Source organism: Pteropus medius, unplaced genomic scaffold (genome assembly GCF_902729225.1).
Source record: "Pteropus medius unplaced genomic scaffold, Ma_sr-lr_union100, whole genome shotgun sequence".
NCBI lineage: Eukaryota > Metazoa > Chordata > Mammalia > Chiroptera > Pteropodidae > Pteropus > Pteropus medius.
In genome coordinates this window covers 20,977,619-21,004,388 of record NW_024344240.1, presented here as the reverse complement: position 1 = coordinate 21,004,388, position 26,770 = coordinate 20,977,619, and the positions used below count along the sequence as shown (strand labels likewise).

The 26,770-nt window shown below is 35.4% G+C and overlaps 1 protein-coding gene across 1 annotated transcript; it reads right to left on the bottom strand.

Annotated features, from left to right (window-relative positions):
- Positions 1-1,481: 1,481 nt before the first annotated feature.
- AKAP3 (A-kinase anchoring protein 3) lies at positions 1,482-23,948 on the bottom strand. Its single transcript, XM_039869338.1, has 5 exons — positions 23,812-23,948; positions 20,950-21,057; positions 18,588-18,683; positions 8,348-10,663; positions 1,482-1,867 (listed from the first exon to the last, which is right to left on the bottom strand). The coding sequence occupies exons 3-5, from the start codon at positions 18,681-18,683 to the stop codon at positions 1,712-1,714; spliced, it is 2,568 nt and encodes an 855-aa protein (XP_039725272.1). The 5' UTR covers positions 20,950-21,057; positions 23,812-23,948; the 3' UTR covers positions 1,482-1,711.
- Positions 23,949-26,770: the final 2,822 nt, after the last annotated feature.

Here is a 26,770-nt window from a genome sequence, read left to right as displayed (position 1 = left end):
GTGCACGCACACGTGTGTGTGTGGGGGGGGGAGTGTCATTAAATATTCATTGTTATATAATCACTACTCGAATTCTAAATAAAAGAAACTTCTCTTTTGCCCAAGACAGCTAATCTATATTAGACAGTATTGTTTGAAAATGACAGAATGTGAATTCAAACTAGTTTAAACAATAAAGGACGTTTATTGGTTTACCTAATTGGGGAATCAGGAAGGGTGAGTGTAGTTTCAAGCATAGCAGAATCTAGGAATACAAACAAGGTCATAGGGCTTCAGACTCCCTCTTCATCTTAGCCTAGCTTCATTTTATGGTTAACTTCATTCTGAAGACAAGCTTTGCCCAGAAGTTAAGATGACCACTATCATCCAGTCAAAACATGCAGTCTTCCTTGCTGACAGGAAAGTCTCAGAAATAATTGGACTTAAACCAATCACTGTGTTTGAGATGTTGGGATCCTTTGATTGGCTTGCCTGGGTCACAAGCCCATACTGATGATGGTGGCGGTGGTAGCACCATGACTGAGGCTTCTCTAGGACCACCACAACAGGATGTATTCATTCACCACTCCCAAAGTCTAATCAATTCCATTTACTTTTTTGCCTTGTCCTTAGTATCTAATAAATACATAATCTGTATGTGGTTGTACTTATAGTACGGATAAAATTTTATAAGAAACATAAGATCATAACATCATAAACAACTTGGAAAATATACCAGCTTCATAGTTTCATTTTAATCACTGTGTAATATTCTAGACACCAGGTAATTGAAGCCATGAGTTTAGATAAAATCATCCAGGGAAGATGATACAGAGCAAGAATAGCAGAGTCAAGAGAAAGTCCTAGGAGAGATAAGTATATGTAAGGGGTCGACAAAATTGAGTCCCCAAGAAACTTAGAAAAATAGGAAAATTAGACCAACAAAAGATGAAGAAAATTTCTAGAAAGAAGGATCAAGATTATAAAATTCCACAGAAAGTTCAGGATAAAAATAGAAAAAGTTTCTGAAATGGACTTTAAGTCAAAGAAGTGTCGTAACAGGTAACTAACTTGTCCCAGGTCCTATAGCCAGAAAGGTACAGAACTGGCAATAGAATTTGGGTCTTTTGGACCTTTTTTTGACACCAACTATCTTCAACCACGAATAAAGTTGAGGTGAAGAGTTTTGTCCTTAAAGCCAAATCCTTGATCTCATGGTTAGACTGGTTTACGTTGGATATTGGAAAATATTTCCCAATTCACATGTTCATAAAAGACTAAATTGAGTTGATAAATCATAGCTTCTTAGTTTTAGGGAACACTTTACAGCAGAGGAGCTTCAAGTTGGAGCACATATTGGGGGTAAAGAGAACAGACCAAATGACCTTTGGCAAGATCTTTCAGCCCAACATCATTTTTCTTCTGCTATCTGATTACTTTTTCATTCCTGAGATTTCTCTACCTTATTGCCCCATTGGGTCCAAGGAAACCACACACCAGGAGCCCTTTAATTGTAATTTTTTAATTTTATGTCCTTGCTCGCATGGACGGGAAAATCTGCAAAATCCAGTGAGTAGCATAAGATGACATGTCTTTGATGTGAGTAGGATGAACATAATGTTAGGGCTCTGTGAGAATATGGAGAAGGGAGCTGTGGAAGTGAGAAAAAAAAGGGAAGGGGCAAAAACTGGGCCCATTGTTGAAACAGGGGAAAGCAGTGGATAGGCGCTGATCACAGGTTCACCATCAGCCAGTCCAGCAGCTGCAGCCGTGTAACATTTCCCACTGCCTCATCCAGCTGTCTCTCCTTCTCATAGCGTAACACTGACTGCAGAACCTCACCTACACTGCGTCCTTTGTCCACAGCAGCAGCTGAGAGCTGAAGTAGCTGTGGAAAGGAAAGAAAGCAGTAGTGGAGGTGCAGAACATCCCACAGCAGGCCAGAAAGGTCCTGCCAAGGCTAAAACAGATAGATTTTGAGACATTTCAGCATAAGGGATTCAGATGTTGAGAAGACTTCCTCAATTGTAAAGTTTGCTAGCCTGCGTGACAGAATAAAGTTGATTATATCATTCTCAGTTTAAAGAAGAGGTGGTAACATCCATCTGTCCATGATACAGAAAATAAGATTTCCCACTAAGACTAAAATCTTTCTGCTTCCAGTGGGTGTTTTTGGTCAATGGTTTTCTTGCTTTCTAGAAATTCTAATGATGTTCTTAAGTTCACTGTAATATCATAAAACAGTCCCCATTATTGACCCAAGACCAAACAAGGGCAGGAAAAAAATGTGGATGCTGTCCCATGTCCCATAGACCAGGGACCTCTAGAATGTTAGAGCAGGAATGCAGTTCAAAGACCCATCCAACCCTCCTGAAAATGTTTCCCAGAGAGGTAGAGAGATTTGTTAGTAATACAGTGGTAGAAATTAGCAGAAGCAAAATTCATACCCTTTGGCAGGATCTCTCAGCCCAACATCATTTTACTTCTGCTATCTGATTATTTTTTCATTTCTGAGATTTCTCTACCTTATTGCCCCATTGGATCCCAAGGAAACCACACACCTGGAGCCCTTTAACTGTAATTTTTAAATTTTATGTCCTTCCTCACATGGACATTAACCCTACATTTAGTTCTCTTTCTAAGCATAAAATGAGAAAAATTATCCAAAGCGGCCATTCCAATATGAACACAGTACATTGCCATTCGTCTGGAATTCTAGCAGCAGCAAACTAAAGTAACCTGATTTTTATTTTACGCATTCTGTACCTGACTCTATGATACAAAGTCAAAGGGCAAATAAATAGGCCACAGTCCAGGAGCTTTTTCAGAAGGAGAAATTTCCATATGAGAAACTGAAGTAAATACAAATACTGTTAAAACAAATAGAAAGACAGAAAGTCTTGGCAAAAAGAAGATATAAAGAAAAACAAAATGGAAATTTTAGAGCTAAAAAAAATCCAAAATGAAAATATATTGGATGGGCAGAATGAAGATGATAGAGTCAGTAAACTGGAAGATAGAGCAATAGATATTAGCCACACTGAAGAATACAGGCCTGATTAAACTTCTTTCAAAAAAGATTGAAAAAATAAGCAGAGCTTGAAGGCTTGTGGGACAATTCTAAAAAGTTTTACATTTATGTAATTCGAATCCCAGAAGAAGAGAAAAAAAGGGTGGTGCAGAAAAAAATACTTGAAGAAATAATAGATGAAAGCTTCTCTAATTTGCCAAAAGGTATAACAAATTCAAGAAGCTCAGTGAACCTAAAATAAGATAAACCCAAAGAAATTCACTTTAAGACTTGTCATAACCAAATTGCTTAAAACTAAAGAAAAAGAAAAAATACCAAAAGCAGCCAGAGAAAAATGACACATTATTTATAGGGAAACAACAATTTGAATGACAACAGATTTCTTATCAGAAAGTACAGGGGCCAGAAGGAAATGGTGCAACATTTTTTAAGCACTAAAAGAAAAAACTTGTCAAACTAGAATTCTATATACAGCAAAAATATACTTCAGAAATAAAGGTCAAATAAATAAAATTTTATATTAAAGAAAATTAAGAGAATTTTTTGCCAGACAATGTGTTCCAGGTTCTTCAGCCAAAAGGAAAATGATATCAGAAGGAAACTGGAACATCGGTAATAAATGAAGAACAATAGAAACAGTAAAATTCTCAGTATAAATAAACTATTCTCAGTTCTTTAGAACATGTTTTATGGTTGAAAGCAAAAATAACATTAAGAGTTTTTCAATGTATGCCAATCAAATACATGAAATAACTACAACATAAGAGAGAAGCATAAAGGGGCCTAAATGGTAGTAAGATTTCTATATTCTGGTTTAAGTGGTAGATATTTATTCTATATAGACTCTGAAGAGTTAAGTATGTGTATTGTAATCCTTAGAGAAATCATCAAAAAAGACTATGGAAAAAGACAATCAAAACACAATAGATAAATTAAAATGGAATATTAAATATGTTTAAGTAATCCAAAAGAAGGCAATGATGAGTAAAAACAGGAAGAAAAAATAGAATAAGCAGAACTAATATTAAAACAGTATATCTAAATCTAAACATATTAATAATTAGACTAAATGTAAAGGTTCTAAACACACCAATTGCCAGAATGGATAAAAAAAAAAAAAACATGACCCAACAATATGCTACCTACCAAAAAACTCACTTCAGATGATATAGGTAGGTTAAAAGTAATATTATGGAATAATATATGGAAACACCAATAAAAAGAAAGCTTGAACCTTAATATTTATGGTCAATTAATTTTTAAAGGGATTTATAAAGGGAAAGATAATTCAAAAGGGTCAGATATCCATTTATCTTTTCAGCAAATGGTGTTGAGACAACTGCATATTCACATACAAAATAATTAGATCCCTACACATCATATCATACACAAAAATGAACTAAAAATGTATCATGAACCTAAATATGAGAGTTGAAATTATCGAATGTTTTGAAGAAAACAAAGAAGAAAATCTTCATAACCTTCGGTTAGGTCAGTGTTTCACAACCTAATAGTATTGACCTTATGGGCTAGATATTTCTTTGTCATGGAATTGTCCTGTTCATTGCAGGATGTTTAGCAGCATTTTTTGGCCTCTATCCAATACACTCCAGTAGTAACTCCCTCCCAGTGGTGAAGAAAATATATGTCTCCATACATTACCAAATGTCCCTTGGGGGCAAAACTGCTTCCAGTTGGGAACCACTGGATTATGCAAAGATCATATATAACAACAAAAGCACAAGCAATAAAAATAAAAGATGACAAATTAAATTTCATCATTAAAACTTTTGTTCTTCAAAAGATTCCATTAAGTAAAAAGACAAGCCATAGACTGAGAGAAAATATTTGCAAATCATATATTGATAAAGGACTTGAATCCAGAATATATGAAGAATTCTTGTAACTTTATAACAAGAAGAAAACAACCCAGTCAAAATATGGGCAAAAGATTTGCACAGCTGATTTAACGAAGAATATATGAATGGGTAATAAGCACATAAAAAGATGTTCAACATCCCTAGTCATTTTAATGTGTATATGTCAAATTAAATCCACAATCAGTTACCATAATAATAGCTATAATGTTGATGAGGATGTGGAGAAACTAAAACCTATATAAATTATTGGTGAGAATGTAAAATGGTACAGTCATTTTGGAAAACATTTGGCATTTTTTAAAGATATACTTACCATAAGATGCAGCAATTCCACACCTTGATATCCAAGAGAAATGAAAGCATATGTGCACACAAAGACTTGTGTATAAATGTTCATAGCGTTATTTATAACAGCAAAAAGTGGAACCAATCCAAAGGTCCTTTAACTGGTGAGTGGATAAATAAAATGAGGCATATCCACATAATGAAATACTATTCAGCAATAAAAAGGAATGAACTATTGATACATACTACAACATGGATAAATCTCAAAAATACACTATGGACAGCCAGATGTAAAAGACTATATATTTTATGGCTCCATTGTATAAAATGTCAGAAAGATAAATCAATGATAGAAATCAGGTTAATGGTTGCCTGAGGCTCAGGGTAGAAATTGAGTAATACAGCCTAGAAAATTCTGAGATAGAGAAATAAGGAGTCTCTAGTCTTAACAAATATTAAAACATTATAGAATAACAGTAATTCTAACAGTGTGCTATTCAAATAGTGTTAAAATAGTAAGAATAGTCAAACAATTCAATGAAACAATTCAATTCAATGAACTGCTCAGAAAAAGAATCAGGTAGCCATCTGGAAACAATGAAGAGATTGCATCCCTACCTCATTTTTATACTTTATATAAAAATGAATTCAAAATGGATCACAGTCAAATATTTTTTTAAAAAATCTTAAGTACTAGAAGAAAACATGGGCAAGTTTTATTATTATTTTGGAATGAAGAATGTCTTTCAAAATATGACAAAAAATACAGGAAAAATAAAAGAAAAAATGTCTTAGATTTGACTATATAAATATTTTAAAAATTCTATATGGCAAAAACGAAAAAGAAAAAATGCATCGAAAGACAAATGATTAAAAAATACATTTCATACCAGAAAGGCTAATTTCCTTGTATTTAAAACTCTTACAGATCAACAAGAAAAATAACAATCACCCAATATAAAAACAGGCAGAACTTATAAACAATTCACCTATGAAAAAGGAAATTCTAATGGCTCTTAAACATATGAAAAGATTTTCACCCTCATTTCTAATAAGACAAGTGCAAAGTAAGGCAAAACTTGGTAAATATCAAAAGTCTGGCACTCATTGTTGATTAAAGTATGGAAAATAGGCACTCATATTGTTTTTGTAGATGTGCAAATTGGTGCAAGCTCTACAAAAGGCAATATGGGAATTTATATCAAATACACAAACACACATTAATAGTGATCTTGAAATTCCTTTGCTAAGTATTTAGCACATACAGATACATTTGATTTTAGGCAAACAGCATTGCTTATAGTAGCAAAATATTGGTAACTGAAGTGTCCATACATGGGAGAGTGGTTAAATACAGTACCTTTATAAAATAAAGTAATATGCAGCCATTAGAAAGAATATATATATATATATATACACACACACACACACATACACATACATATATACATTACTACCTTTTGAAACCTAAAAATTAAGCTATATACATATAAGTATTTATTTGTGTATGCATATGTATTTCTCAAAAGATAAGCAAGAAATCAACCAGAATGGTTTTCTTTAGGGAGAGCAACAGGATGGAAGATAAAGATGAGAAAAAAAAAACCTTAATTTTCACTATACATCCTTTTGTGCCTTTGGATTTTGAACTATGCACACATTACCTATTCAAAAATGTATACAAATTTATTTCAAGGAATTAGGCTCATGGGCATTCCAGTGTTACTGGGTTTAATCACCTACGTCAGCATGAGAATATTTGTATGCATTTAGTAAATCCTTTTCCAAAAAGAAATCTCATATCTATTTTAAGTAATTTCTTTGAGGTATACTTCACCCAACTGTTCCTAAAAACATACTGATGATCAATTAGTTAAAGTTTGGATGCGCTGCTGCCATCCTTTCCACTCTTTTTCTTTAATAAAATAGATGACTGTCTTTATCTTTACAATGAGCAAAAATGTATGGGTATATGTGTTTGTGTTTGTATAAGAGAAGGACTGCAAATCTATTGGGCACATTTTAGATTATATTACAGACATTCTAATTCAAAATAATCTAAAACCACTTAAACAGAGAAAGCTTCTTCCTCCACATCCTTTGTTTTCTATGAGGATGCATTTTTTTTTTTTACAAGCATTTTAGAACATTTTCATATACACTGAATTTTTCAGGAATTACAGATTTAAGTCAAATAAGATTTTTAAAAAATGTATCATTTTGGAAAATTACATCATCAACTATATTGTCACTTTAGAATTTGGCATATATAACATATCTCTTATTAATTTTTTTTGTTCTATGATGAGTTATTTTTATAAGTAATCCCTTATTACCTAATTGATAACCACCATTGTTCCACTTTTCTCAATTGAGACAAAATAATCCAAAATCCTAAACAGGGTGTGTGTGTGTGGGGGGATGGATGGTCTCTCTTTTCTTAATTCCTCTAAGTAACATGAAGCAGCAACTTGGATAAGTGTTTATGCTTTCTAGGCTCAAAATGTTCCTTCAGTGAGCAGTTTCAAGGCCTACATTAGGGGAAGCTAGGAGTTAGAAGGCACACTTACCTTTATTAGTAATAACAGTGATAAGTTGATTTATCATCTGCCTTATTCTTTAATCTTACTTCTCAATTGATTCAGAATTTAGAATGAGGGGAAGTCCCTCATTTGTCAAGTCCCTTCAAATCCCTAACACTTTGTAAACAAACAGCTAAGAGATTAATGACAGGTTTGAAAAGGTCATAAATCGAGATCCCTCACCCTCTACCCCCTCAAAACATCCCTGGGATGTTTCCCAGCAGCCCCTTCTCATTCTTTGGGCAATGTTGTCCTATCCCAAATTCAGCCAGATCTTAATCTGATTCTTTCACCAAGTCTCTTTCTTGGAGATTCCTCATCTGTGCAAGCCCATTGATATATATACAAAAAAAAAAAAAGGATTAGATTTGATTTATCACATATCCCTCTCCCTTTCCCCTTTGATATGACTCTTATTTGGCAAAATCTAATTTTACTTTATCCATTATCTCTGCCAAGAGGCATGATCTTCAAATTCTTACTGTCCCCATTTTACCCTTCTTATGATTATCTTCCCATTCAGAAAGAAAACTTAAAACCCTAATTGACTGTTAATAAATATTTCCAAATTCCTCTGACTACTTCCTTACCTTCTCCTGGATTCCTTCATCATCACCAGCAAAGTACAAAATAGGAACATTGAGCTCAGAGGCAGCTACCCATTGAAGTACAGCTTGGAGTTGCTTGTTCTGAACTGTATCAGTTAGGTTATGATTGCTGACAATCACTTTAGGTGCTGCACACCCTTCTGGGGGCTGTCCTGATATACATCTCAATTCATTATGGATAGTTTGATAGGCATTCTGCAAGAGAGCCTCTGCTGTCCCTGTGCCCTTTACTGGTAAACACTCATATAAACTATCTGGGAAGGCTGAAGGTGGCCTGCTGGCATCCCCAGACTTATCATCTCCCAGCTCTGCCAAGGGAGAGTCACAAGACTTGGCAATAATGAGACATAACTTCATCACTGAGTCCATCAGATGTTCTATCATCTCCCCATTCATGTGGCCATCTAGTGAGTTGGCAACCATCTTGGTCAGCCCAGCAAAGGCACCACCAGCTTCATCACCTTCACTTAGTTTGATGGGAGAAGGAGTTACAGGTCTTTCACACAGGTGGCTATATTTTTCCTTAGTTGGCTGTTCTGGCACCTTGCGTTCAGAGCTACGGTCGCTCTTGAAAATGGTCTCCCTAAGTAAATTCCGGATAAAGTTAAAAAAAACACTCATTAGATCCTTCTTTTCTGCTTCTTCTTGGTTACCTTCCATATGAGCAGACTTAGGCTTGGTCTCATCAGGAACTGCAGGGGTCTTGTTGGCAGGGAAGTTGGTGCTGCCAGCAGCTTCAAGGAAGCTCTGTGCATCCATGCTTCCTCCCTGGGCAAGGTGGTATTGAATCAGAAGCAAGGCAGATACAATCAGGTCCTTGGCCCAGGAGTCTGAATCAAAATTCTCAGGTTTCTCTGGGTCATGCATAGGGGGATTGAGGTTGCAAGTATCCAGAGGATATCCTAGGGGAATGTCTGGTACAGGCTTATACTGTTTGTTGGGAGCTGCAAATATCGCATGCTGGAAACCTGGAAATTGTCCTTCTTTATTCTGAGATTTATGCCACAAGGTCAGTCCCTCTTTGATAATGTGTTCACCCAAAGTTTCGGCACAACTCTTCTCCTCCGGTTTGTGTGGCGGACAGTACACATTTTCCCTCAGTTTACCTTCAGATTTCATTGATGCAAAGTTTACATTTCGGTTTTTAGGGTCACCCATTCCTTTCATGGAGACAACGGAATAAATCTCAGACTGGTCCTTGGTTTTCCTGATATTCTCAGGAAATTTCTTGGTAAACATCACATTGTATAGCTTACTCAGCATGGCATCCATGATATCAGTGGCCTTCTGGCTTCCATGACCAAAGAAACTTCTTTTCACAGCAGAGACAAAGTCTGTATCAGTCATGAGGGTCCCTGTGACGTTGTGGAGGTTCTTCATGAAGGAGTCAATGAGATCAGAGACTACCTCTTTTGCATGCTTGATTAGTACCTTCTTCAGCAGGATGGTGGCAATGGTTGTGTCCTTCACTTGGACCTTCAGTGTCTTCATGATGGAGACCATCATATCAGATACAACACTGTTAGCATAGGTCATGATCCCTTGACTAACAGAAGCTGTGAAGTCATTGGGCCTTTCTTGCCCTCTGAATATCTTTCTCTCCCCAGGTAAGAACTTTCCACCCTCTTTGGCATCACCTGCATTACGAGATTCAAACACTTCCTTATAGAAGAAAGATTTCTTAGAAGCAGGTCTGTCAGCTGGACTCTTGCTTTCCTTGGTGCTCTCCTTGAATTTCAATGTGGTCTTGTATTTCAAACTCGGGGGACTCTGTAATGATCTTGAAGTTCTGTCACCAGAACCAGGAACTTTATCTGAAATAGGTGTCTTGGAACATACAGAAACAGTCTCGTTCACCAGTTCTGATGCCACCTTACTCAGGCTTTTGTTCAGTGTAGGTTCATCTCCCATGTACAATGACTGATGGACACATTTGTTTTCAGAGCCATCGATCTTCTCATTGATCTCCTTGCGGGCCATGGCTATGACTAGATTTGTGAGGCGGTTAGCATAGAAGGAAACTTCATCCACTGAACTCCCATTACCAAGTTGGGCCCTGGGGCCCTGGGGAGGGTTCTCTCTGTGAGTCATTTCAAAATGCAATCTCCCTGGATTGCCTTCATGGGTGGTATTGTAATAGTCCACAAAGAAACCTTTGCGTTGGTCTCCCGAGCTGGTCATTTCCCCACCAAGTGATGATTCTCCAGGCTTGAATCTAACATCTTGGAAACCTGCTGTACTTCTTTCCAGGTCTTTGCGGAGCCAGCTGAGCACTCTGACAGGATCAGTTGAGGCTTCCTTAAAAATAGACAAGGATTCATCCGACTATAACAAAGTAAACATACGGGATATTCAGGACAACTCAAAGATCACTTACAAAAATGGTCACCTTGCTCAAGCCTGAACTACTCCATCACCACAATAAAAGTACCCAACATGTATTGAGTGCTTATCATGTTTTAGGCACTGTTCCAAGTATTTTAAGACTATTATCTCATTTAATGTTATTCTCACAGAAAATTTAAATGTTAGCTCTCTTATTATCCCCATTTTACAGAAGAGGAAATTGAAGAACTGAGAGACTTAGTTACTTATCTGAAGTTATACAGCTAATCACTCATGGAGCATGAATTCCAACCTAGGCAGTCTAACTCCAGTGGCCCATGCTCTAGGCCACTATATCATATTGCATCTAACAACATATATCTTTTTAAGATCTGACAGTCATCAGCTATACAGCCAAGTTAGCATTTAAACTAAATCAGATTTTTCTTGTATTGTTATTAATTGCTGTCTTCTATATTTTATCTGTTTTTATTTAGGTCTCTTATTACAAAATACAGTTTTTAAAAAAATAGAAAATTGAAGGATAATTGTGCATAATTAATTGCTTTGCCAGGTTATGCAATGCTAAACAGCTTCCAATGGAATATTGATAACTTATGTTAATATCATTTATAATTGAGGAGTTAATATCTGTGGACACTTTATTAGTTTTAAGTGAATACAGATTCTTTGGTGGATACTAGTTGTGATAAACACATGCATATACATGTTTATGTTTTGTAATCTATAATCTTCACTTGAACATAGGCTAAAATAAGAATATATGTGAAAGTGTCATATTTACTATTCAATGTAAAGGATCGATATAATTGTTGGAGTTATATCTTCTCAAAATGACCACAAGTATTGCCCATTTTAAAGAATAATTTGGTATTTTAATTACCAAGCATCAGATAGTTATTAGCTACTATTTGTTGAATACTTACATTTTGTAGGCACTGTGCTAAGTGCTTTACACACATTATTTCCTTTAATCCTCATACACACCTGTGAATCCTCATTCACGGGTGAGAAAACTGAGGCTTAGAGAAGCTAAATAAATTCACTAGCATCTCACAGCTACTATATGATGGGGGTTAGTATTCAAATCCAGTTCCTGCTCTAAAATTGGTGCTCTCTACCCACTGCTATGTTCTGATGACTTGGAAAGAAGAGAAAAGTAGATGTACCAGTTCTCTACAGGACTGATTTAAGCTGCTTGTTGGTCATAGTACTTGGTTCAAAGTCTTTCTAAATGGTTCACATAATTTGAACAATATCTACTACAGGAAAATTTTGTGGAAAACTATGCATAATTTATAGTGTAGCCTTTCACATTTTCTGATTCTGATTCTCTTGGAGCTATTTTATAATCCTGTAAAGTGTAGATAACTGATAACAGTGCAATATAATTCCTGCTTATTCACACGTTAATTCTGACCAGGGAAGGTTTGACTGACTTCCTCTCACACTGTGGAAAAGTGCTTTGATTTGCTCATTCACTTCAATATTCCTGATCTATATGTTTTTTTTCCCCTTTGAGTCTCATTTGAACCACGTCGCTTCCTCATTAATGAGTTAAAATCCTTAACATGAGTTTATTTTTATATATATATGAGAGTCATTATTTTACTCTTCTCTGAAAATGATCTTTTAACAGTTTTAAAAGTCTTTGCCGAGATTTCCAAAAGATTCACCTAACGGAAGAAAATGTCATCATGAGAGTAGTATACCAGGTTTGTCTTGGCCCTCACAGGTGAATCCAAAGTGGCAATAGAATGATGCAGGTGTTCTGTTTTTCTAGTTTTAATTTTCCTCTCTACTTAATTTGCTTTTGGTTTTCACTTTGGTTCCTTTATGACCATTAGTCATTGGTGGCAGCAATGACTGAGAATTTTGTTTTATTGTCTGACGATTTGGTGATTCTTTAATGAATTATGGTTTATAGAGCTCTATTCTCTGTTGGGCAAGACACAACAGAAAATCCATTTTGCTAGTGTTTTTTGCCTGTCTTAAGCTCAAAACAATAATTTTGTGCCTACTTATAAGGAGAAGAGCACTTTGATCTCTGGACAGGTGAGTTCTGTGTTTCTGTTTTTACTTCTGATGTATGGTTTAAAGTTTATCATTATTATTTTTAATTAATGTATAATTGATACATAACACTGTATTAGTTTCAGGTGTACAAAATAATGATTCGCCATTTGTATATATTGTGAAATCATCACTACAATGTGTCTAATCTATCACCACGCATAGTTCAAATTATTTTTTCTTGTGATGAGAATTTCAAGATCTACTCTCTTTGCAGCTTTCAAACATACACTATAGCGGGGATCCCCAAGCCCCAGGCCACAGACCAGTACCAGTCTATGGCCTGTTAGGAACAAGGCCAGACAGCAGGAGGTGAGTGGCAGGTGAGTGAGAGACACTCCATCTGTATTTCAGCCGTTCTCCAGGGCTAGCATCACTGCCTCCGCTCCACCTTACATCAATAAGCAGATTCTCATAGGAGTACTGGTCCCTGGTGCCGAAAAAGTTGAGGACCACTATAATGTAGTATTATTAACTATAGTCACCATGCTGTACATTACATGCCCAGGACTTATTTATTTTATAACTGGAAATCTGCACCTTTTGACCACCTTCACCCATTCCACTCATCTCCCCAATGGATCCACATATAAGTGAGATCTTATGGTATTTGTCTTTCTCTTTCTGACTTATTCCACTCAGTGTAATGCCCTCAAAGTCCACTTATATTGTAAATGGCAAAATTTCCTTCTTTTTTATGAATGAATAATATTACACACACATGCACGCACACACACACATATAAATATATATTTATACACACACACGCCACGTTTTCTTTATCTATTCATCCCCTGATGGACACTAAGGTTAAGGTTTCTTCCATGTCTTGCCTACTGTAAATAATGATGCAAAAACATAGGGATGCAGATATGTCTTAAGATAGTGATTTTGTTTCCTACAGATACATACCCACGAGTGGAATTGTTGGATCATATGGTAATTATTATTTTAAATAATCTCTTCCTTTATTGTGATTAGAATTAAATGAGATTAAATGAGATAATATGCATACAATAATTTGTATACTTAATGTGGTATATCTAAGATAGATGATAGTACCTAAACATTTCAAATAAAGATTAGACCTCAAAAGAAATAAGAGAAGCTTATTTTAGGGTAATGCAGTGAAACACAGTTAACAAGCTAAGGAAGTACCAGAGAATAAAACTTGACTTTCCTATATGAGAAAATAGTGCCCTGGGTGAAAAGAGAAGTGCTGGAAGAGAGTATGGCTAGGGATGTGTACTGTGATTCATTCCTATCAATTATGTGGAATATGTGGAGAAACTATTGAGTTTCTGTAACGAATCTTTTAAAAATTATTTTTCCTAACCAAAGGTCGATAACAAATGGGAACTTCCTAATGGATAAAAATTTAGCTTTTAGAGGAAGTTTTAGGAAAGAATACTGCCTGTATGCATGTCTGAGAAAGGCACAGACCACAGGTGGCAGAGTCAGAGCAAAGACAGCATTCAAGCAATGGAAAGTCAGGTTCCAATGAATGAGCTATCCACCAGAAGGACCAACTAGATGGCCTGCTATTGCAGAGGTGATTTAAGGGAGATAAACGATGTGTATGTTACCTGTATAATATGTATATAGTGTCTGTGTACAACATACTCTACTAGACATTGTGGGACATATAAAGGTGAGAGAAATATGATCCTTGCCTTCTGGAAGCATATGGCCTACTGCAGAGATAAAATGTGAACAATACTATATGATCAGTGCTATAAAACAATAAAGTAAATAATATTTAATGTTAGAAGAGGGGCAGATAATTTTCGCTAGGAAACTAGAGAAAGAAGTGGCATTTAAGATGGACTTTTAAGCATTTTGATAGCCAGATATAATAGAGTGGGCATTCTTGGCAACAAAATGAAAGAAGCAAAATATATTACTTGGGGTGATGCTAGTTTTAAATTAGATAGCCCCTGAAGTATCAGTGGTATATAAAAATAGAGGTTTACTTCTTGATCACTTTGTTTAGAGAGGGCATTCAATGAGAAGCTTTCTTTGCAGTGACTCAGGGACCCAGACTCTGCTTTTGCACTGTGTCATCCTCCCCTAAGGCCTCTGAATCTTTTCTTAAACAAGTGTATGGGGAATGATAGAGATCATGGAGGATTAGATAGGAGGCTTTTTTGATCTAGGCCTGGAAGTGACAAGCATCACTTCTACCCATATTCTATTTGTCTTTTGAAAGTTTGATTGTAACGTCTTGGTGTGGGTTTCTCTGATTTCATCTTACTTGAGTTTATTGAACTTCTTAGATGTTCGTATTCATCAGATTCGGGAAGTTTCTAGCCGATATTTCTTAAAATGTTCTCTCTGCCCTTTTCTCATTCTCTTCTCCTACTGGGACTCTCATGATAAATATGTTTGTTTGCTTGATAGTATCTCACAGGTCCCTTTGGCTCTGTTCACTTTTCTTCAGTTTTTTTTTCTTTCTGTTCTTTAAACTTGATAATTTCCACTGTCCTATCTCCAAGTTTACTGATTTTTTTCTTCTGCCTGCTCAAATCTGATTTTGATTCCTTCTAGTGAATTTTTCATTTCTGTTATTATACTTTTCAGCCCAGAATTTTTTTTTTAGCTTATCTTTAGGTTTTCTATCTCTTTACTCATATTTCATTTTTGTTCAAACATTGTTTTCTTGACTTTCTCCACATCTTTTCTTTAGTTCTTTGAGCATCTTATCTTTAAGACAGTTGGTTTGTAGTCTTGTCTAGTAGATCTGTTATCGGGTCTTTTCCAGAAACAGATTCTGTTGATTTATTTTTTTCCTTTAAATGGACCATACTTGCCTGTTTCTTTGTATGTCTTGTGACTTTTTGTTGAAAACTGAACATTTGAATCTAATGGCTGATTGAGGCTATAAGCTGCCTATTAGTGCTTGTGTCACTATGTACTTGCCATTTAGAAAAGCATTAAGTGTAAGGAGTAATGCCGTCATACCTCCACATTTTATTATTAAGCTAGATTTTATAAAGTCTATTAAATTAAAGAATCTCTATTCTGGTTGGAAGAAGTATTTTTCTTACAGAACCTAATTGAGAAATGTTTTAGGAACCTAACTTTACATAAGTTAGGTAAATCTTTAAGTTAGATTAGTTAGGTAAGTGTAAGTTAGGTAAACAAGATTAGTTTAATAATTTTAGTTTAATAGAAACAGCTATTTCTTTTCTGATTTATCAGTGTTAAGTACAACACGAGTCTGCATTTTTACTTTGATATGCTCTTCATAAACTCATACAGTTTATATAGAGCCAATAAGCTAGTATTACTTCTACTCAATGTTTAATATCATGAAAAATATAAGTTTATGTTTAATCAAATTGAATAATTATTCTGACAAACTTTATTTCAAGTATGTTTTATAGTATATCAGCTTGATGATAAATTTCCAATATTTTTATGTAACTTAAAACAGTGGACTGGTATTAAATTGTTAATTAATGGATATTCATTGGATATTTAGATCATTTTTAAGTAAAATAGAATAGTGAAACACTGATAAGCATAGTTTATATGCTTTTGCTTCTTTTTTTTATTACTATAGAAAGGCTATATCTTTGGGTCTGTTAATAAATGTGTTCTTTTTTACCATTTAGACTTTATAAGGGATGTGTGTGGCTTAGATACTGTCTTATGGTGTTCATGAACTCTGTTAGTCTGTATGTAAACTGGTGTGTGACAGTTTATAATTACATACCTCTCCCTCCCCTGTTTTATTTGTGAAATAGAAAGAATAGAAAATATTTTGATGAAAGTTATATTAATATAAGTGATTGAGACTATTTTTAGGAACAATAGCATCAGAGAAATCCAATGGTGTATGTGGCTGTTTTTCTAGGTACAGCTGGTAAAACCCGGTGGAGAGTTTCCTAGTCTTGAATTCCTTGTCTCAGCATATCAAATAATGCAGGCCTTTAAAAGTCCAATCTGAGATTCTTTATGAAAACTTCCAGTAAAGCAAACTTAAGAAGGCCTATCCAGTTGCTGTACCTATGTAAATAATCAGACCACATCTGATGAGACTAGCCTTATTTTGGGATCAAAGTTATCTCACTTTGAGATTTTTTATCAAAATGACGACAACTGTAGACAAAAATTTGTGCTTCAATAGAAAACTATTCATTGTCTATAGTCCATACTCTATAGACTAAGCATTGTCTACAGACTTCCATATAATCTGTTTCTGACTCTATGACAGCTATTTCACATCTCGATAGTTTAAGTTTCGATAATTGATAGCATTGCAAACTAACTCTACATGTCGATAGACACGTAAATTATGTCCAGTGGAGGTTCAGCTACCTTCCTTTCTCCACTGTGGAAGAGGTCAGTTTTGCATCTATTTGCACATTCATTTCAATATGCCTGATCTGGTTGTAACACCTCACCAATTTTCTCATTAATGAGTTAAATAAAATCTTTAACATGTCTTCATTTTCATATTTAATTGGGAATCTTTATTTTATCCTTTTTTGAAAAGTATGCCTTAATAGTACTTATTTACAGATAGGCATACTATCTGAAAAAAAGCATGTTTCCATAATTAGGCTAATATGTACAAGTAAGTCATTATAATGCAGATGTGGGGTTTATTTTTTTTATCCTTTTCAATTCTTTTCACAGAATATTAAAAAACTCCAACAAACCTACAGCATAGCATAGAGCTTTATGATGGACTCTTAAGATCTGTGTTAGCTTGCTATATTTACAGGTTTTTTCCACTCGATCTGGAAGAATTTTGCAAAATTGGTTGATGAAGCCATCTTGACTGACTGAAAGGCTAACCACATTTCTTTTCTATCAATGCAGTCTACAATCAGACATCTCTTCCAAACCCCTTTGCCCTCTCGCGACCTTTAAGTCTTTCTTTTATTATACAGTAATATCCTGAGCAGTTGAAGAAGGTGGATGTCAAATTATTTCTGAGCTTTTTTTAATAAAGGGCCCAGGAAAATTTTTGTGTCAGGATAGAGAATGTGAAAAGGGTTAAGGGGTTAATTTTCTCTCCTCAGCCATCTTTCCCTTCAGTAGCTTAGTTTTAAGTCAATGTATATACCTCCCATCCTATTCTTCTTCACCTATAGCTTAAACATACTTTATAAAATTTTCTCTAATCACTTCTCATTTTCAAATGATCTGTTCTTTAAACACCTATAGCAATTATTATCCAGAAAATCCATTTGGAAAATATCATAGATTTCTTATAATTAGTGTCCACCAGTTATTTAGAGTACCTTTTAGTACTTAACTTAGTTAACTACCTTTTTAACAGTTTTTAAATATTAAATTACTGGTGTGGTTTCCATCTTCTGACTGAACCCAAACTTACAGTGCCTGATACTGAGTAAGTATTTAATAAATGTTGAACGATGAAGGCAGATTGACAATATTACTTAGATAAGAGTTCATAGTTCTGAGAATTTTGAAGCAGCCTACATTTCAGAAAATGTTTTTTATAAACTTTAGAGATATTTGTTTGAAATCCAATCCCCTACTGTTTGAAAATCAAACACATTTTTACAGCTGTAATATATAGGTTTTTTTTTCATTAATTACAGCATATTTCTCCTACTAAATACCCCATAGGAATTTTTTTTTTCCAAAAATTATAGATGGTAATTTTTTGTTCTAAAGTTCACTTTACTCCCACTCCCACCTCCACCCCCAAGAATTCAATCTTTGGAAAATAAGAGGTGGGTGGTGGTGTTGGAGAAAATAAGGCTACTCTTAATGGTACTCCACATATTCCTAACCCAGTATTTGTAAGGAGGTTGACACTTACTATTTTCCAGTCCTGAGGTTGGCTCTCTCCAGGTGAATAGATATCAACTTTGCATACCCCATTTTGGCTTTGTAACCAGTCAACCCTATCTGACATCTAGATGTAGAAAAAAAGAAAAAGAAATGTTCATCAAAAGGACAAGTTATATGAAAGTAAGGAGAAATAAGATAAATGGCTGAGGTGTGAAAAATAGGAGCCATGCTTTCATAAAGACCTGTCCCAAGAGCTAATTCCTCAGCTCTCAACTGCAGGAAGATTTCTTAAATATACGTATATGTATATTGCTAAGGCCAGTGCCTGGTATATGCTAGAGGTGCTTAATACAGGTCTGTTCATGAAAAAACCTAAGCAGCCATGTCCTTTTCTTTGTGTCCTTGCTTGACAGCCCTTCTACATCTTGGATTTTCAGTAGATACTCAAAACTCAGTGTGATCAAAATAGAAGTAATTTATTGCTTGCCTTTTCTTGCCTCAACCAATTTATTTTTTAAATTAATATATGGTTTGCTCTTCATTTCTAGAATACTAACTTCCTTATACTAGTGGTAAGTCTAGTAGCTCTTCCTTAAAACTAATCCCTCCTTCAATTAGCCAAGAATCCTGAGGGAATTCTGTCTCCATGGTTCAGCCAAACTTCTGAATGCCAGAACAGAGATATCATATGCATCATCCAATGAGCTTTTGTCTATGGAGGCAGTAATAAGCCTTGCTGATTTTGATTCTTTCATAATACTCCAACACTTTTCTCTATTCTCTAACCTCTGTAATGGTACCACCCTCAACCTGGTCTTCTAAGCCAGAAAGTTGATATTTCATTTTAGTTGTCTTCTTCCACCTCAAATCTCCCTCTACCTGCTACTATTTTTCTTATTTGTAGCCACTTTTCTTGAAAGAATTGCATATACTTGCTGATTGCATTGCCTCACCTCCCAGCTGAGCATCTCATGCTCCTTTGGTCTTTGGCCTTGGTCTCACCCACTTCCCACAGTATCTTATTAGGCGGTTCTTGGGAACAAGAATAATTATGATATGTGCCTACTCTTAATCTGCAAGTATGAGAAGCTTCTCTTTGTCCTCTTTTTCCATGCCAGACTTCCATCACCAGGCTTCCGCATTGAAGTTTTCCTCTTTTATTATAAATGCTGCTTAGATCTATATTTCTCAATAAGCAAGGTAAGATAAAATGGCCAGTTTTTTTCTCCCCAATGTCCCAAAACATTTTTTTTTTGAAACATACATGCATATTCATATTTTGATTCTAACAAATATACTGGTTTAAAACTCTGTTATAATAAAGTCCAAAAGCTTAACCTCTTCTTTAGAGTAAAATTGTGTTTTATAAAGAATTGCTTGAAATAAGTGAAGCATTAATAGGGGTTGAATATCTGGTTAATTGGAAATATTTGTTTTAAAGGACTTTAGGCTGTGGTGGGGGGTAGACAACCTCCTTTAAAATAAAACCAACGCAAGTCAAACACAGATTATTCACATGATTTAAACTTATTTATAAGTGGATTCATTAATTTTGTTATACAGAATATTATAGGCAATTAAAAATAAAAAGTAAGATCTTATAAGATCTACTTGTTTTTTGCTCCTACAGGATGTGTACCCATTTTGACACTTCGATCACTGACTCAGATTACAGAGCTAGGGAAACAGTTTCTTTTACTCTTCCTGACACTTTAATAACAGATTCCTTAGGTAAGCAATGGGTTCTCCACCCTGATTAGAATCATCCAGGAAACTGCTTTAAAATATTGAATCTGAGATACCACCCCCCAGAGAATCTTATTTCAATGGTTTTAGGGTGGGTAAACTTAGGTACTAAATTTCTTAAAAGCTCCATGGGTGATTCTAACATACATCTAGAATAGAGAATCCCTGGTCCTAGGCTTATCTTGAGAGACCCTCTCTGAGAAAGATGGGCCAGCGCCAAAATTATTTATTCTTTTCTTTAAATTTTCTCTGAGATTTCCTAACCTTCTTTGGTATCTCATTTGAATGTTATTTCAAACCCTAACTAGAAAGCTGTTAATATCTATGAAGTTAAACCCTGTATTGTCTCTTAGCAGCTCACTATTAAATATAAATATTCTTATGCTTGAATCATTACCACGAAGAAAGGAATGGACAGTACTACTACTCGGCCAAAGAATGAGATGACTTGGAAATGGGCAGTCCTGGACTGCTGACGTTGCAAGTCTCTTAACTGCCAGTTTGTATTTCATCTTAATGAATTACTTCTAATAGAAAATGGCAGAATCAATAGGCTCTACAGACTTATTTAAGTTATATAGCATAATTAAAAAGCAAGGATAAAAATTAAGTACAAAAAGTAAGGAGATTATATGATCACTTACTCTTACTGAGGATGAGTTCTGAGGTATGAGGAAAGCTCTTGATTAATTGTTTTTTGTCTTCACTATTCCTAAATTTACCCACCCTTCCTGCCATGTAATATAAGGAATCTGCAATGAAAAGACATAAAAATTGACTACTTTTACATATGAGCCACATTGCTCTTATTTCCAAATAATTTTTATTTATTCATTATTTTTCACATGTAGTATACAAGTGATGAGCACAAAATGACATTCAGATTTAAAGTCCAGATCTTATTCTTTATGCAGTCTGATGGTTTCCAGATGACAAAAACGGTCTCATCTTTTGGCCAATAATTTCTGAAGTGACTATATCCCACTTTCAAATCATTGATATATAGGCTTTTTTAACAATGAGAAAACAAAATTTTTAGCCTAATTTCAAACTTGCTTGAAAAAAGGTGTCAGAAGTAGCTAGAATGGAGAATAAGTGCCCTGAATTCATTATCTCAAAACACTTTGTAATTATTCCTTTGAGGACTTGAGAAAAATATACATCCTCATGTTATAAGAGGGAATTCATAATTAATATCAAAACAAGCTTCCAGATCAATTACCTTCCTTATACTACCTCGACCAAGACATTTAAATAGAAGACATTAGGGCACTTTACCTTGGAATATTCATCACTCCCTTGAAAACATCTCTCTAAAGAACACCTTACTTCTCAGTCCAGGTTAAATCTTACCCTGGCCACGAAATATTTTCTAAATACCTAATTGAATGTGATTGTTCTATTATCAAAGTTTCTGTCATATTTTGTCTCAATCTTTATACCCTCTCTAGTATTTTAATTGCTCACATATATCTATCTCCTTTATTAGATGGTTTCATGAGGGCAGATGCATTTTCTTACCCATCTTGGTATCCCTTATAGTAGCGAGATCTTAAATTTGGTGCGCAATAATTGTCTGCTGCAAGAATGAATATATGAATACTGCCTATTTCTAATGCCAGATAGCTCAATTTTTTGTTCTTTCTTAAATTGGAGAATCTGAGAACAACAACAAGGGAAAAAAAAATGGGTTGCTCAAGTCTACTATGGTTCTAAGCCATACATTCAAGCTTTTTTGAAGCTTGACTCCTTTGGGGGATAAGTTCACCCTAGAGGCTTTTCCAAGGTGTAAATACTTATCCATTGATTTATTAACAGACCTTCTTATACCAATAACATCAACATTTCAGAAGTGCTCTTGTTCCTTTTTCAGCAACAGAAAGTACACTTACTAGTCATATATATCTTACAAGCACTCTGTTTACATATGTCCTAATGTTTGTATTCTATTTTCAATGTCTTTTGCATGTTTATCTGCATCTATGAAGCTTGTTTTAGACTTTAAGCTTCCTAAGTTGTTCTGGATAATAGTAAGTACAAAGAGGTACTTAAATATCTTTTGAGGATAATGATATTCAGACTTCTAAATCTCTATACATTTCTCATAAGAAAATAGAAAAAAGAAAAATCTAAAGAATTTAATGGAGCCAATGAATGGTTTCATAAATTTCTTAACTTCAAAGCTGGTTACTAATATCCTTGGTTAGGGTGGAAAATAAAGAGAGAAAAAGGATGCTTTTCATTATCTACTAAGTTTGGTGAAGAAAGAAGCTAATCACATACAGTTTAAGATAAATCAACATTAGAAACCATTTATTCTAACTTCCTCATTTTACAGATTAGGAAATTGAGGCACAAAGAGGGAATAGTAAAACCAGTGAATATATTCTTTCAAATATTACAGTTCTGCAGGTTAATATCCGGGAGGCTGTGAAAATTTTCTTTGGCCAATAGAAAGATTCTCCAACCACTAGAAGGACTGACTTAAAATGTTCCTTAAAAATGCCAGTGTGATTATTACTTCAATAATTGAGGAGGACTGCAAATCATGAATGCCAGCCAAGGAGGGCATAAACAATACAGAGGTTTGGTTATAGATGCTGTACTCCAGACCACAGCTCCATCTCAAGACATTTTTCTCCTGTATTCATCAAAAGCAAGAGGCTCCTATTTACTCAAGGTTCCTAAACTCATAGAAAAGCTCAAATTACAGGTGGCATAAAGAAAGTTATTGCAAGATTGATACATATCTGATCAAGTTTTGAAGTTTATTCAACCAAGTTTTATTACTATTTTAAAAAAAGAAGAATGTATTCTATTACATCCATTCTCTTTTTCTCTCTCTCCCTTTCTCTAAGTGTCTGATAAATTGTAGACAACCAAAATCAGTTTCAATTAATTTTGTTTAAATAAGATTGGTAGTGTGTGTGTGCGTGTGTGTTGTATCTATCTCTGTGGTACTATTCATTGTTTAGCTTTCCAGTGGCTCTCCTCTATGTTCACTTTCCCTCTAGTAATAGCTTCTTCCTCTAGTGCCCCATTAATACAGATACTTTCTCAACACAGTTATCTATATACCCTGTCTTTTCTCAGTTCTGTTGTCTAGCCAAGGCTTCAGAAATAAGTTATACCAGTCTGATTTTACTATTAGAGTATTGGAAAGAAAAGAACTTTTGGAATAGCCACATAACAAAGAGGAGAAGTCAGCAGGTAGTCAGCTTCCAGTCTCATTGCCAAACTGAGAAGCAGAGACAAAGACCTCCTCATGCTGGCAAAAGAATGACCAAAGAGGTCTGGTCAATCTGCAACGAAATGAATACTTCAGCAACAAAGATAGTAGGTTTAGCTGTAATGCTGCTGAAGGAGAGGCTCATATATTTTCAGAAGACTCTGATGTAAAATTAAAATTGACTGGGCAAAGAGACCTATCACTTGTCACTAAATTCTCCCTTTTAACCAGAGGATCAGAAAATGGGCTGTTTTATCAGACCAGTGGGATTTCCTACCTCTGTAGTACTGGGATAGTGACCACAGAAAACTCCAGAATATAGTTTTAAAGTCAACGAAGATGCTGGGATGTTCTTGCTCAGCTCGAGATCTTGTTTCCTCACCCAGCCTTCCATGTACCTCTCCCTTGTTGGGACTGGTGAGTGACATCAGAATCACAACTGGTGATATCACTGTCTCTATAGCAACAGTAGTGCAGCTACCAGAAATTGAGTCATCAAAGGATGGAGGGGGTAGGAGGAGAGGTACACTCCAAGGCTCTGATGCTTAGACAATTAATTACCTGATTAATTGTCTCCTGTAAGTGTCTGATTTATGTAGGGAATATGAGATGAGAAATTTTGCCAATGGATTCTACTTAAAACAGCAGAGTAAGTATTATGCGTTGACAAATCCAGATGGATGCAGAAATAAGAATTGAAAGAATTTGAGAAGTCTACTAAATTTTTATGCAAAGCCCATGGAATCACTTCATTTTGTGGGATCCAGCTTGGACTTTTTCATTAAAAAAATCTTGCCTTTTGTAAAAAAATTAATTTGGGGATATTTTGCCTAAATTGACTTGTCTAGGTTAAAATTCATCTTAGATAGTCAGAGATACAGTAGCACTACTCTGTCCTCTTCAATGCCTCCACCTGAGGAATTGTAGTGGGATAAATCAGACCAAAAGGCATTTGGTTGGCAATTTCTAGGCTTGAGGACTTTATTAGTAGTACATTCACTTTGGAAATGTTATCTTAGGTACTCTTGATTAAGTATAGGACACATACATAGTTTCTGTGAAGCTAAAAGAATTTCTGATCAAGGCCACAAGATAAGAATTAAAATTGCTAATGAATTCAAAAGTGACTGACTGGTTTATTACATGCTTCTTTCAACAATATTATTTATCCCTTATGATCTTTTATATCAGGTGTTAGTTTCTTCATCTTTAAAATAAAGAAATTGGGCTTTTTGATCTTCTACAATCTCTTCAAGTTCTAACATTCTATGATTTTGATATTTCATAGGTATTTGAATAAAACTGTATATACACACATATAGCACTTTGTAGCTGACAAAGCACATATCCATCATGTCATCTGATCTTCACAATAACCTTTTGAGGTAACAGGGCAAATATTATTTTCCCTGTTAGACAGGTATAGAAGATTGCCCAGGTCACAACTGATAACTGGGATCTAATGGTCTGAATTTTAAGTTAGTGTTCTCTCAACTATATCATGTTACCTTGAAACTAGTATTTAGAATATGGGGCAGTGTTGGACTTTGAGATGTAATATAACATAATTGGCAATGTTATATGGTGTTAGGAGGTTGCTGATGATAATAGGGGTCTGTTAATTTATTGGTATCAGGAAAGTACACTTACATTCATATTGACTCCAGAGGCAAATATTACCAGATTTTAAGTGCTGACTGAATATAGGTTGAGGCCAAGAAATATAAGACAGAATAACATTAGTCAATTTCTCTGATAAAATTTCGTTAAGAGTTTCTTTTCTAATTCAGTTTGGGAGGTGACATTTCAGTAAACAGTAGGGGTGATGTACAGTGGGAACAACCAATCTTACAAGACTAATAACAGGCAACCTCTACTCACTACAGGTCTTTTGTCAAACCCAGCAGTGCTCTCTTTCTTCCTGAAAAAACAAAGCATGAAAAGATTATCAAGTCTAGAAAGATCCCCTCGTTTGTTTTCTGATAAGTCCAAGGTATAGAACTCAGGACAGGTTGCTGGTTGCTAGCTCCAACTCAGGGACATTGAGAGGGTGACCAGATTAAATTATTTGAAAATGTGTTTGGTCTAGGACATGGTTCCATAGTGCAGCAGTTAGCAAGTCTGCTTTATACACAGAAGGTCCTGGTATGGTCTCTAGCCATGCCACCCAGAACAAGCCTGATGTCTGATCTCCTAAGCTAAGTAGGGTCGAGCCTGGTTAGTACTTGGATGGGAGACCACCTAGGAAGACCAAGTGCTATAGGCATAAATAACAATAAATATTAAAATTAAAAAAATAAAAATGTGTTTAGTCTAATCTTTCTGGAATCTCCTGAGGCTCTAAATACCTCTTTCTAAAACAAGCAAATTCCCAAAGGAGTCCAGTTAAAGTAAAAAAAAAAAACAAAAAACAAACTATTGCTCTAGAGAGAGCATCTTGAATTTCTTCCTAGAAAAATGTGCAGAGGGCACACATGTCCCCTAAATTTTACATAACATTTCAGGAGATTCACAGACTTCCTGAAGTCCACTCATGAATCGCACTCCAGGTTAAGAATTTATAGATTCATACATCAGGTGGTGATAAGTGCGTTGATAAATAATAAAAAAACATGAAAATGATGAACACCTTGGTTGGATACGATGTCAGAGTCTTCTCTGAGGTCACCTGAGAGCAGAGACGAGCTGGTGCTATCTGCGTGAGCATGCTATAGGGAAAAAGGAAAAGCAAGAGCAACGGCTCGGGGTAGAGAACGTGTGTCGGCAAGGAGAACGTGTATATCCTCATTTCCATTTCTCTTCCTCACTTTTACTCTCTGGGTCCCCACTCCACTCTTTTCTTGTCCAATCTCTCCCTTGGACTCTGGTTCTCTGCTTAAAGAACTTTTGGAGTTCAAGAGCCACGCCTCCACCTTCTCCCTGTCTCACCATGGCTTCCCTATCTGACACTTTCAGGGAACAATGAACTGTCAGGAAAGCTGATTTCGGATTCTGCAATTTTGTATGCCTTTGAGTCAGTCACTGGTTGAGTCTGAACTTCAGGTTACTCGGCAATGAGACTATCTTTATGGTGCATTCTATAATCAGAGATCGGAGATTCCAACCTCAGGAGTTCTTTTATTTCCCTCTTTCCCCTCTCCACGTTTCCTCCATTATCGCTCTCTCTCACCCTAGCTCTCCTTCCTACTACACTCCACCCCAATCTGATCTGCCCCTTTTCATTCCCAGTTAGCGCC